The 14,554-nt window shown below is 39.7% G+C and overlaps 1 protein-coding gene across 2 annotated transcripts in view; it reads left to right on the top strand.

Annotated features, from left to right (window-relative positions):
* The window catches only part of GRIN3A (glutamate ionotropic receptor NMDA type subunit 3A), a 72,875-nt gene that overhangs the window by 23,302 nt on the left and 35,019 nt on the right, over positions 1-14,554 (top strand). For both annotated transcript variants that reach the window (XM_080370987.1, XM_080370986.1), the window contains exons 2-3: positions 6,444-7,048; positions 12,402-13,449. In XM_080370987.1, coding sequence (XP_080227113.1) covers positions 6,444-7,048; positions 12,402-13,449 — 1,653 coding nt within the window. The remainder of the gene's footprint in view (positions 1-6,443; positions 7,049-12,401; positions 13,450-14,554) is intronic.

Here is a 14,554-nt window from a genome sequence, read left to right as displayed (position 1 = left end):
ACGAAGATAAATAATGGGTCTTACTTTCCAAGAACAGCTGAAAGTTCGTATTTCATGTTGCCTCTTTGACCTTGTAGAGAGCTGTGCATATTCAGATTAGTTTGGAGTATTTGTATGTAGGCATTAGAGATGCTAAGCAACCTCAAGCCATGACTGTCTGGTTTAACAAGGCAAATAATTTTCAGGACAGACTAAGCCAAGACTTAAGTTAATCTAACTCTTGTGGTTTTGTGGTTTTTAAAATCAACAGTCAGTGCCTTTTTAAGATCTGCTTGTAAGTGTTGCTTGGATGGATTCCAGGCTTCTTTTGCTACAGGACTCAGAGTAACTCTGGCTAGCCTAAGCTTGCTTTGCTGTCTCAGAAGCTTTTAAACCATCTGCAAAAATACCCTTTAGTGTGTGGACCTAGGCTGTTTCAAATGATGGTCTTGGTCAAACAGGTGTTTATGTGGATACAGATGCACAAGACAAGAAAAAGAGAAATTCATGAAGTTGTCCTCCTCTTTTTAGGCCAAAGCAGGTCTGGGATTTTCTCCCCTAGAGAACCAAGAGTCTGCTAAATAGCAGAAGAAAAGTACTCCTCCTATTTTTAATCATGCTGCAGCTTAAACAGATGCTTAAGTGTTTTGCTGGATAAAGGCTTAGGAGCCAAATCTAATGCTTACTGACATCCATGACAAGGCTTAGTGGGTTTAACTGGAACCAGGCAAGAGCCCAGGAGCAGTGCAACGCCCAGGTCCAGCTCCCAGTGCTCTTCACAGGGGAGCGGAGGGATGCATGCCTGCCCTGCGCAGCGCTTGAATCTCTGCAGGACCTGCAGAATGGATTTTGAGAAGAAAACCAGGATGCTTCACCCTCCACTGTGGGAACCTGTGGGTCCATAGCCTCTGGGCTGCAGTCTCCACTGAGGTCAGAGCATGTTTCTCGCTGCAGTCTGGAGGTGGACACGCTGAAGCACACCTTCCCTCTGTTGCTGCTAGGTGGGCCTCACAGCAACTGGGATGCAGTATGATGGGCAGCTTGGCAGCTGGTTGGGAAGGATGGCAGGACCTCTCCATCCGATGTACTTCCTATGGTCTGTCAGCTGCCAACACAATATCCGCCTTGAATATTAAAAAAAATACAGTAACATTTTAGATCATCTTTTTTCATGGCATGAAACAAAGAAACAATAGGTGTGCCTGTAGACTTTAAGGAACTTGGTTTTAAGCCTCAATTTTGTAATTTCAACCATGGAAGAAAGAGCTTCCCAGTTTTTGAAGCTGTGACATCAGCTTGCTCACAGCTGCCATTTAGCTCTGTTTGTAAAGCTGTGAGTACCTACAGTTGCACTGTAAGCCAGAAGGCACTTTTTTTTTCCTTCAGTGGAGCTTTCACTGATGTAATTATATAGCCTGTCTTCTTTTTTGTGTTTCTTATCATAAATACATATTTGAGCACTGCCTTTGCCCCCAAGAATCAAAGGAATAAATTTTCTGTGTATTACATACTTTTACACAGTTAGCAAAAGAACATTCACATGTATGCTTTTAACTCTGCTAATGAAGCTATCATAATGTCAAATAAAATGTCATGGTGGGCATACCTAATTAGCATTACAAATTTGCTTGAAGGGGTAAATGGCCAGATCCTTCCAGCCCAGCTCCAGGCATTCGTGCTTGCAAGATTTACAAGGGCTAAGGATGGGTCTACAGACTACTGAAATGGAAGCTTGAAAAATATTGCATTAATGAAATGCTAATCGCGTTTCAGTTGTTAAATGAGCCTGCTATCTCAGGTGTCTCAGGCAATGAAACTGTAAAACTGCTCTGGTTGGGATGCAAAATGCAAGTAAGTTGTTACACTCTCTGCTGATGTACAGGAGTGAAACACATCAGACCACGTAAAGCTTAATATTCCATGAATGGCATGGTCCAAAGTCCACTGAAAGTCAGTGGAAAGACTGTTGACATCTGATCTGAAGGTGATTTATCAGAAATTAAGGATTCTAGGCCTGTTCTTTACCCAGTAAACACTGAAGTCAGTTGATCATGGCTGGTTTTAAAACGGGAGCCAATGACGTACAATAAAAAATTAAGCTCTCCTAGACATAGGAAATGTTCTTGCTAGTTTGCATTTACATAATGTATGTAATGTAAATGCAATACACTATGTAAATACAAACACATTATTAAAAATAGATCACAATTAACATTATTCAAATTAGGTTTAAATGTGTGTATTTTGACAAAAAAACTAATGTAAGTCATATAATCTTTAATGACAGCTTAAATTCAAATGTAAACAAAGCAAGTGAATTTCTGTATCAGTTTTAATTGACAGTTTAACTGAAATAGTCAAACTTTACAAATTTCCAGAGTGAGGTAATGAAGGAGTTTGCCTAAGAACTTAAATAAGCATGGATGGGCATAGTTCAACACACTGATATTATCTTATAGATCTTATGTTCCATGATAAGTAGAAAGTTAGACACACCTAAACTATCACTGCAGTTGTCAAAAGGCTTTGCTATGAAATTGTGCTGTCTCAGTGATTGCTACTGAATGACCAATTAAACAATTTTCAGAAGTTCCTAATTTAAAAAGCAGTAGTTTATTTTAAATTAAGACAAATCAAAAATCTGTAAAAGCATTAAGAACACGGTAATATCAAAGGTTGTATACTGGGATGTGACTTTGGTGTAAATTTGTCAGAGCTTATATGTTCAACTGCATCCTACAAATGACAAATAAACCTTTCAAAATAAAATTAAGAAGGTATTAAATCCAAACATCTCCACATCCTTTCTTAAAAGGATCTTGTTTTGCATATAAAACCAGTGAAGTCAACCAACCACTCTCTAGATGAGACCACAGAGAGCACTTTTGGTTGAGATGTGTAACAATGAGGCCCATCAGGGTGCCTTCCCTGAGTTGCAGTACGAAGCAGACATTAATGGCTGTTCCTCCCCAACGTCTAAAGCATAGTGGGATAAGAATTATCTTAAAGTTAAGCAGAAGATAAATGCCTAGTGACAGAAATTTAGGTATAGTCTTGTATCAGAAAAATTTTGAAGACAAGGTTTGCAGTCCCAATACAATTGATAAAAAGAGACCAATTTTGCTACATTTTCAGGGCTGAACATTTACCTTTCAAGCACATTAACAGGGAATTTAGCAACTGATAAATTGCAGTGGTGGTGAAGTGCTTACGTAGATGCACCTGTGGAGTTTTGAAAGTGATAGCTGAAGCGCCGATGGTTTTGCACCAAGAAGCACTTTTCAACACAGGCTTAGTCTAAGCCAGGTTATCCCAAATCCATCTCTGTTCAGTGAGGAGCAGTGCCTCAATACAAGAACAGTCTGTTGGACCACACTGACACATCCAGGTATGTTGCACATAATACAGGGACTGACACTAGAGCTCCTGAAGTCTAAGCCTGCAGCTGCAGTGCTATGGGAGAGTCCAGCCTTGCACCTGAGAATACCAGGTCAGATGCAAAATGCCTTCGCCTGCACTGCTAAAGAAAATTATGTCCAGTTTTCTGACCCACAGGCAGAGTTTCACTTTATCTAGACTGTATGTGTTTGGTGCTATGTTTGCTCTGGGACTGGTGTAATGCCCAGTGACCCTAAGGTATAATTTTTTGTGGTTTCTGTCTCTTTTATCAGTTCAAAACGTTTTAATTCAGGGAGAACTGTGCTGTAGACAAGAAGAAGCGGTCTTGCATATGTGGAACTGTGCATATGCACTGTGTGTTTAGCATGAGGATGTAGAAGTCTTCAAAGATCTAAACCCACTGCATAAGACAGAAAGCCAGTTGTCATGCAGTCTTATCCATACTGCCTACTGGGAGTGATTCCCAAAATGTGCCAGGATCCAAACTGCCAGTGCATGGTGTGAGAAAGCCAATTGACATGTGCCAAGACCAGACCAGGGACAAACTAAGCAGTACAAATGCTGAAGTTTGGTTGCTGGGGCTGTTTTATTCAACAGTGGACAGCGCTGTTATGGCAGACTTTGGTCACTCATCAGTGCATGGTTGTTTTTCTGCATCCAGTAGATATTTTTTTCGCATACTTGTGTCTATATGATAATAGCTATAGTACTATGTTTGGGCTGTTATACTTCTGAATATACTGAAGACATTTGCTTTTCCTTATACAGCTATGATCAGGTTGTGTGGTGTCATTAATACATGCAAAATATTCTGCGTATACTGAATAACTAATTTCTTCTATAACACTCAAATTAACTAAGCCAGCAGACTTGTAAACTTTCGCTGATTGGGGGCAGATGATCATGTAAAATATTCATACTTTTACTTGATCTGGGACAGAGAGGACACAAGGAAAATCCTTTCTCCCTTCTATTTGCAGTGAGAGACAAACTAGAGTTATTAATTTACCTGATGGTCTCATAACCTCAGAAAAAAAGTTTGTCTTGATTCCGTTTGCAGAGATTAATTTATTAAAATCAGCTTTCTAAACCCAGATACTATACACAATGCTCTTTTTTTTTTTTTTCTTTTTTTTGGAACTAATCATGTATTTTAATTAGTAAGCAATGTTTTCCAGCTTAGAACTGAAAAGTCTGCACGGCTTAGCTTCTGCATTCAGTAACTTGTCCTTTACCAAAGAGTGTGTCTTGTTGGCAGTACATGATGTGTATCAATTGTTGACAGTGCTTTCTTTAATTAGCTTATTCATGTGGATGTGTAAAAAAAGGCCACAGATGCCAAATGCAAGAGATAACAAAAAGAGCTGAGAGCATCTTCAATTACAGTATTCTCTTTATCAAGCTCTGAGTGTAAATTATCTGCTCTGGAAAACAGATGACGAGTTCATGTAACTGCAAATTAACACAATAAAACCTTGTTGCTTATGAACAGGGTTTAGCTCTTCAGGTGTGTGGTTTTTTTCCATTCCACCCCTTATATCTGTATTGGAGAGCCCAGGGTTTTATTTTAGTAAAACTAGTGTAAATTGAGCATTATCATATTATTGCAAATCTCAAATGACATTTTTAAGATCCAGACAAACTGGAGACTATAATGAACAGTAAAATACTATCAGAATCAAAATGACAGCATTTTATACCAACTTTAAACACAGTAAAGGTGTGATTCCTCTTTTATATTATACATGTTAACTACTGAAAACGTAAGAGAATGAAGAACAGACCTTAAGTGTTTAGTAACTTAATGGATAGAAAGATAAAATTCAGGTACTTGTATAGGGTAAGATAAAATTTGAGGGGGCGTGAATACAGACAGATGTTAACATAAAGTCACAACAAAGATCTCAAAGCAAAAGTTACACTGAAACAGGCATTGTAATTCACATTTTTTGAACAGTCTCATGGCTGGAATCAAATGCCAATGTAAAGTAAAGTAACATTTTAGCAAAGCCACACTGAAGACTGTCAAGTTCTTGGGTGAAACCAAAAGTTGGAACAATATATAAGCTAGCTGAAGGCCTGATAGAAACATTTTGGTAGAGTGGAGAGTTATTTTGTAGCAAAATGCTAGAAATTGCTTGGAGTCTTTTATTTTCCTTACAAAATCTGCAGATAAAAATTTAACTTTATTTTTGGGACCACAGGGAAGGGAGAGAACTAAAATTAAGGGAAAAGTATTTATGAATCAAATAATAAGGAAGGAAAAATTTTTTACCTTAAGAGAACTGATAAATTAGCCTCACATCCTTTCTCCTTTTCTGGAAAAGATAAAGCTAAGGGCAGTGGTGTTGGGAAATGTAATGGGTTCATTTCTGTTATATCATCAACAATGTGGAATAAATTAGTATGGAATGCATATTTATGGAATACTTTCCAGCTCAGAAACCAGAGTCTGCGTATCTTAGTCTCTTGTGCTTTCAGTAACTTGTCCTTTACCAAAGAATCAATCTTCTCATGTTTTATTGGCAGTACATGGTGTACATTGATTGTAGACTGTGATCTGTTTAATTAGGTTACTCATGTGTCTGTGTGAAGAAAGCCCTTAACTACCAAAATAAAAGGTAATAAAAAGAACTGAAAGCTCTTCTTTATTTTTCTTATTGTTTACTGAAGAACTTGTCAGCATCCATTGAATTTGAACATTAACACAAGGACTGAACCTGAACAGTAAGGGCATGCCTTGTCATACCTTTGTTAGGAAGCACGAAAATCTTTGCTGGAGAATGGCAAAAAGTCCCAAAAGTACAAATGGATTGACAGAAACACAAATTCTTGGAAAGAGACTCGTTAGTGCCTACTAAAGTTTACTCAAATTCTGGCCAAAGAAGCCCATGAATCACAGTCCATTCAAGCTGGGTGGGTGTAAGTTTCCCTTTTTCTCACACAGTTCTCTTGGTTGGTAGGTGATTACTTTGAACTTAATGAGTGAATAAAAAATATGCAAAGTCATTAACTTTGGGTCCAGTATATTTCTGATCAGTTGTCTTTCATATTTTTAACTACAGAATCCCCTTCACCTGCAGATGAGTTTAGAAAACTCGCTGAGTTCTGATGCTGATGTCACTTTCTCGATCCTTGCAATGAACAACTGGTATAATTTCAGCCTGATGCTATGCCAGGAGGAGTGGAACATCACGGATTTTCTCTTCCTCACAGAACACAGCTCCAAGTTCCACCTGGGATCCATTATAAACATCACAGCAAACCTCACTTCAGCCAGTGACCTTCTGAACTACTTACAGTTCTACCTGGACAGCATCAAAGACACAACATCTACCATGGTGATGTTTGGATGTGACATGGAAAAAACACGGAGGATTTTTGAAATAACTACCCAGTTTGGTGTGATGCCTCCAGAACTTCACTGGATTATTGGGGATTCACAGAATGTGGAAGAACTGAGGACAGAAGGTTTGCCACTCGGTCTCATCGCACATGGCAAGACAACACAGTCAGTCTTTGAGCATTATGTACAGGATGCAATGGAGCTGGTGGCAAGAGCTGTAGCAGCAGCCACCATGATTCAACCTGAACTAGCTCTTATTCCAAGTACAATGAATTGCATGGACACAGATGAAAGGAATATCACTTCAGGGCAGTATTTATCGAAGTAAGTGTTTCCTTTTTTTTCTTTTTGTGGCTAATATTTGTGGTATACAAGAAAAACAATTTCACCATCACCACCGCCATTCCCATTGGCTTAGCTACCATGCTAACCATCCCTCATACACAAATTTGTTTCAATATTTCCTCCTGCCTTACTATTTCTGGGCAAATAATGAACTTAGCCTCTTAGCCACAGAGGGAGATTAAGACAGCTGTAGGAGGCACTGTTCCACAGAAGTAGAGATCACATAGTAAACACAGGCAAGGTTACGGACTGTGCTCTGGAAGTATCTTGTATTTGTGTTTATGCATGTTAGACTGAAAGGTCAGGGCTAACGTCATGTTCTCTGAGGTTTTGAGATACTTGGGAGAATGCAAAACACAGTAAGAATATTTGCACTACCCAAGCAATCAGGGAGTATAAAAGCAGATGTGTAGCCTGTGCTAGTGCGCTTCCATGGAAAAGAAACAAAAAAGATGCACCTCTGACCACCTCATAGGCCACTGCTGCTGGTGAGAGCAGTCAAAAACCAGGAAGTGCTCCTCTGTTGCTTGGTGTGGGAGCGTCCTCTTCCAGCTTCTGCTAAAACTGTTGCTGTAGGCCACTGCATGTCACTGTACTGAAGTTATTTCCAAGAAATGCTTGGGGATTTGCATCTAGAAATACTCCGAGTTTTAACATGGAGAGGAAAAATTGCATGGTTCTCTTTGAAAACGAACAAGAAGGTCTTTACTAAGTGTGAATTCATCAGCTGGTTTACATCCAGTGACTGTTCCATGTTTTCCCCCCATTACATCTGATTTTGTTGAATGGAGTTAGGATAAAAGTTCGTGAAGTATCTTTTCAAGTTTTTTTTTTTAATTTTATCTGAACTGTGACTTCACAATAGTATGGTAATGGCATTGCTCAAAGCACAGCCGTCTGAGAACCTAAGAGTTCCTTAGCCAGCACTTGTTCATAGCTCAGGGGTCAAAACCCCCCTGTTTCCGAAGAGTGAAACAAGGCTTGGGAATAAATACTGCACTGGCTTGCAGTATCCCCACTGACTTATGATATGAATTTTGTTTCATTATTCTGGGTATTTTAACTATATCAGGCCCAAGTTCCTGAAAAGTAAAACTCAGCAAGGGCCTTCTTAAAGTAACAAATATTTGAGGACAGTAGTTTTATGAACAGACTTCATGAGGGTTAAGGAAGGGACAAATAAAAAGGAAGGCAAAATTAAAGCTCTTAAAAGTATTCTTGCAAAATATTTCTTTATCGTTGCTTTCTACTGTTAGCTCTGTCATGAACAGTGGCTGCTATAACTTGTATTTTGGGAGACAATATGCAATTTCACATCTATGAAATTTCTTGTCCCTTCATCTCAGTAAAGGTATTGTGGAAAAGAAAAAAGGATCATATGCTTAGCATTTTTTTCTCTAGGCACCTGCTTGTGGACCTGTTAAAGACAAAATAACACACCAGATAAACCCTTGTCCTGAATCACTGCAGCTGGTTTTGTAGTGCACCAGTGAGACATACCTGATGGCCAGTACTGAGGTGTTTGAGTTAGCAACATAACTATTAACTCTGAGTGGTACCAGTAATTTCTCAGGTGTGAAGCACTGATGAGTAGCTTAGCTGTGACCAGCCTCATCCATTTTACGAATGGGGATGTAGAAGGCACACTGGCACAGAACCTCACCTCCCTTAACTGCAGTGTGTAGTTAAACAGCAGTCCCACAAGCTGCGACCATGGACACCTGAGCTTTCATTGACAACACTCCACTCACGTTTTCTGTGCAGACATTTACATGCCACCCAGGAGCAGAATAATGATTGTGAACAAGACTGAGATCTGGTCCATGGCAAAGCATGCTTTTATCTATATGGGTATGGATATAGATGTACAACCCCCTGAAGATTGTACTGTTCTAAGTCTCAGTCCTTCATTCCTCTTGTGATGAAATTGATTCCCTGATCTGTTCCTGCCTGCTCATGGGAGCATCCTTGTCGACAGAACAAGGCATTAGAATTTCAAAGCCTCATCTTTGTCTTATAGTTTTAAGTAGTCTTACAGCTTTACTAGTCTTAAAGCTTTAACTCTGCTTCTTGGGTAATTTCAGCAGCCTGCTATTTGCTTGCCTATTCCAGTTCTTGCCTCCGGTAAACTTTCCAAGAAAGATGTGGAATGACCAAGCCATCAAGCTTGGAAGAAAATGAAATCATTTAATTAGATCATTCTTAATGGTACTAAAAAGATACCAGTGCTGAAGTATGGTAGTACTGCTAGAGCTCTAATGAGTAGTTCATACAACAAAGCACACGAAAAACACAAAAAGCTGAACTGAGCAAATGACACACTTTGGACTCATTGGTCAAACTGAAGTGACACGAATGAAGCTTTGATGCAGCTATCGCACCCTGTTGGTGTGATCATCAGCTCACACACATTGGCATAGCATTAAGGAAATCCATTCAGCCGTCAGACTGGAGGGCCTGGCCTTTCACGTTCTGAAATTTGTACACACCGTCTTTCCACACAAATCTGTCAGTTGCCGTGCTGAAAAGGTATTGCTCAGATATTGCCAATGTGTCTGTGCAATACTTAGCACTTGCAATTCCCAGATATTCGCACTAGAGATTGCTGGCTTAAATAATGTAGCCAGATTGTCTTACCTATTTCCTAAAGTTACTGAGAGAAGGGAATTTTTACTTGAAGTCCAGGGCGTGAATTTCACTAGTGCTGCGTACAGCATATGCAAATGATTAGCAGCCATAGCCACTCATGTATAAAAACAAAGTATTGTTAGAATGTGTCTCCCACATGGTTTCCCTCATTTATTTTGATTCATGTCCTGTGAGTATGAAAAATATACAACATGCAAATCAGCTGCAAAAGTAAGCCACTAGCTTGATACAGTAGCGAAGCCATACATTTAAATGCTACTAAATCTCTCAGGTCACCGCGTCTAACACAATTCAGCACAGGACAGGTACAGAGGGCTCGATTCACCCTCATGGGCACACTTGCACATGCACATGGTCAGAGAACACCGTGCATAAATTCCACTGTTCTCATTCCACCTGCAGAAAATAAATCTAATGCATTATTCCATAGCTTCCTCTCCTCCCGAAGCACCTGGTCTGCAGCATTCTGATATCCAAGTTGTACTGTAGTAGCAATGTGGGGCCAAATTCATCAGAACTTCACTAGCTAATTCCATCTGAGAACTCGTCTTCCTCAGTTTTGGCATTTTGTGAACTGTTAATGCTATTTTCTACACTTGAACAATTATTTCAAAATTTTACGTACAGATCCATCCACACATAGAGTGGTTTTACTGTTACCGTTGTAGTGATGGCTTCAGCATATAAGCCCAACAAGGCTTGTAAGGAAGAAGGTGCACATTTTTTTACAAAGGCTGAGGAGGAGAGATAAAAATCAGATAAGTTTATCAGCACATAAACCTTTCTTTAGTGCTTAAGATTGCCTTCCCTATAAATTTTGCCTTGATAGTGTTTCCATACACAAATAGACAAATAACACTGTCAAATACGAAACACAGGGTAGGAGGAAAGAACTAGTCAACAGTGGCAGACACCACTGGTTAATGAAGTTATGGTATCATTTAGCCAGGACTACACTAAATGGTAAAGGATTTCAAAAAAGAGAACCACCTTCATGCATCTGTCCCATTTATGAACACCTATATCTGTGTTTTCAGGCATAATTTTCTGCCCCAAGTTAACTCATGTGTAGATCAATTGGTTTTGACAGCATTAGCTATGTCATCTTTCTCCAAACTCAACCTGCTCAAAATAGACTGCATAAGAAGAATTTTGAAGCCATCTTAGAGAATGCTGCCACACACATTACCACACTGAAAACTATATTATTTAATCCCGTAAATTAACCTTTGTTGAGAACAAAACCTGGTACGATCTTGAGACATTCACAGTCCAGAGTTCTAACTGCTGAAACTCCATCAAAAATCACCAGAAGTGTCAAAACTAAGGGTAGAGGCTGGGCATGAGTATGCATGCACACACACTTGCTGTGGATTTATCCTTTTCAAATCAATTTGAGGTTCTTTTTTATCGACTCTAAATATTGATAAACAATTAACACTCCTTAAAGTTTATGTCTTGCTTATTGAGGCTGGAATGACAGCTATAGCCTTTATACCTCCTTCAATACTTGCTTTCATCCAATTTCCAGAACTAATGTGAGGTGTTATATTCTACTATGACAGCTAAACAGTCTGTCTTCGGAATGCCTCTTAGTGAAAAATACGTGCCTGACTTACACCATATTAGCAGCAATTTAACTCAGTGTTTTTTTAATGGAACCACCATGCTAAGATTTCTACAGCCCCTGCAAAATGCATAGCAACTTTAATATTAACAGAGTGCAGTTCAGCTTGTCATGGAGTTTACAAAAAAATTTTCTCCTTATAACACTTATTTCCTGCTCAGTTGCCTGCTCCTTTATCCATGTCATTTTATCCTCTTTGACAGTGACTTACCAGAAGCTAAATTCAATATACAGGGAGGACAACTACTAGCAAACATTGCCACTCAGTACAAAGGAATAGTAAAAGCCCAGAAATCTCAATGCAAAGTGTTCAGCGCAAAACTGGCACACTTCATGAGATCTGCTACAATATTAAAGTTGCACTTTTAAAAACATTATTTCTGCACATATTTTTAACAAATTTTTTTTCTTTTCTTTTCTTTTCTTTTGTAAGAATTAAATTTTACTGTCCTGGGGCAACATTTTGCATTGAGACCCTTTCTTCATTCTGAAGTGGCTAACAGTGATTTACCAATGCCAAATTTACATTTTTGAATCTAGATAGGTTTACTTCAGAGTGCTTGAAAGGTGTTGACAGCACTTCAGTAGCCTCTCATCTGTAAGCTAAATCTTTCTGAGATTATAGGATTTTTCTTGAAAGGACATTTCAAACATAATTCACATTCTTCCATTTTCATACATACTTCTATCTAGGAAAATTACTATAATTCTGGTGACTTCACCTGAGAACTAACCTATGTTTTGTTAATGTACAAAGCAAAGAGAACCGAAAAAAATTGGTGTTCTCTCATGCATTTTTTTCTAGTAAGTAAAACAATTTTTTTCCTGAAGAGTTTTAATCTACATTAGGTAAGAAATGTAGGAAAGCGTTCCCAAGTGCTTTAGTCATAAATAAGTTGCTTGTTCGTTGTGCCATAGGAAAGCTATCAATGATCCAGGTGTTCAACAACATCCCTAATCTATTCTCTTAAACATAAATTTGTGGTGTCTGCATATACTTCAGTATCATGACTTAAGCTGTCTGCTTCTGATTACTCTGCTTTCTCCCTCCAACAGGTTCTTAGCCAACACAACTTTTGATGGTCTCAGTGGCCACATTAAGGTGAAAGGCTCCTCCATCGTCAGCTCAGAAAACAATTTCTTCATCTGGAATCTGCAGCACGACCCTGTCGGGAACCCGATGTGGACTCGTCTGGGGAGCTGGCAAGAAGGGAAGATAATCATGGACTATGGGATATGGCCAGAACAGGCCCAGAGACATAAAAATCATATGCAGCACCCCACCCGGCTGCACCTCAGAGTAGTAACTCTCATTGAGCATCCATTCGTCTTTACAAGAGATGTAGATGATGAAGGTCTTTGCCCAGCAGGGCAGCTGTGCCTGGATCCTCTGACCAATGATTCAGCCGTGCTGGATAACCTGTTTGAAACCCTTCAAGGAGGGAATGACACTGTTCCCATTGAGCTGAAGAAGTGCTGCTATGGCTACTGCATTGACCTGCTGGAGAAGCTAGCTGAGGATATGAATTTTGATTTTGACTTGTACATTGTTGGTGATGGAAAATACGGAGCCTGGAAGAATGGCCACTGGACAGGGCTGGTGGGAGATCTTCTTGCTGGCACAGCTCATATGGCAGTGACGTCATTTAGCATTAACACTGCCCGAAGCCAGGTGATTGATTTTACCAGCCCTTTTTTTTCAACCAGCTTGGGCATCTTGGTAAGGACCAGAGACACAGCAGCTCCTATTGGAGCCTTTATGTGGCCACTTCACTGGACTATGTGGCTGGGGATATTTGTTGCTCTCCACATCACAGCTATATTCCTCACTTTATATGAATGGAAAAGTCCTTTTGGGATGACCCCCAAAGGAAGGAACAGGAACAAAGTCTTCTCTTTCTCCTCTGCTCTGAACGTCTGCTACGCGATCTTGTTTGGAAGAACAGCTGCCATCAAACCCCCCAAGTGCTGGACTGGAAGGTTTTTAATGAATCTGTGGGCTATTTTCTGTCTGTTTTGTTTGTCCACGTATACAGCCAACCTAGCTGCTGTCATGGTAGGAGAGAAAATCTATGAAGAACTTTCTGGAATACATGACCCAAAGGTAAATCATGTCTGTTGTTATTAACTCAGCCTTTTCTTCTTCCCTGTCAGAATTCACTGCTGCATAATTTATGGTTTCTAATAGAATCAGAAAGCAATCTGTGTGAACAGCAGCTGCACTACAAATGGTTACCACTTGATGGCACTGCAGCAGAACAGTTCAGCGACAGGATCTTTAAACAACTCTAGAAGTGTAGGGGGCGGATCTCAAAGATTGAGGGTGAGGAGGAAGGTGAAGAATTTTGGTGTTGCCCACTGCAGGGAAGAAAACCTGTTGCTATGTGGAGGGTAAGGGGTTTGATTTCAGTTCCGAGTCCCTTTGCCTGCAGTTGTTTTGATCGATTGGATGATTTGGGTCATCCTGAGATCTGCTCAAACAAAACAACCACATAGCACAAATACAAACCACTGATGTTCTAGGTGGGAATTTGCAAGTATTTCACAGGCCATAATGACACTTACAGAGCCGTTACTGGCAAAATTCCCCATGAATGCTAAATCAAATGGAGAAGAACTGAAATCTTTTGAAAAATCCTACCTTCTGCATCAAAACAGTGGAATTCACTTTACAAGTCGTCAGACATTTGATTTGCAATGTTATTTCTGCTGGGGAACTGTCGTGGGAGGAGGTGATGTTGTAGACAACCCATCTGCAAATACCTCAGACTTCCTAGTGCTTTTTGGTAAGGCAAGGAAAAATCTAGAAGTGGAACTGCCTCCATGCCCTCTCTCTGCTACTCCCAAGGGGGGGTGAAGGGATATTCAGTTGGGATTTAAGTCCAGTCATTTTATAAGGCTATTCTGATTTTATTTGTCACTAAGCAATGATAGTGAAAACACAAAACCATGCAGAATGGTTTGTAGAGAGAATACATGGCTGCAGGTGACACAAGCAGCCATCCTCTTCACCTGACGGTCACTCTAGGGGACAGTGTGGCAATCGCAAATTTCCCTTGTTTGGTTGGCAGTTTCTGCAGGGAAGGTGTGAAAATTTATTCATGGTTTAAAGCAAATTGCTACTAATAATCTGCCCTTCCTCTCCCAGCAAAAATACGATAAATACTACATCAACAACTTCACCAATGTAAGCTGCAAAAGTCCAGCAA

The sequence above is a fragment of the Falco punctatus genome (assembly GCF_963210335.1).
Source record: "Falco punctatus genome assembly, chromosome: Z".
Taxonomy (NCBI): domain Eukaryota; kingdom Metazoa; phylum Chordata; class Aves; order Falconiformes; family Falconidae; genus Falco; species Falco punctatus.
The sequence above is the reverse complement of the archived record's forward strand: the minus strand, read 5'-3'. Positions and strand labels throughout refer to the sequence as shown.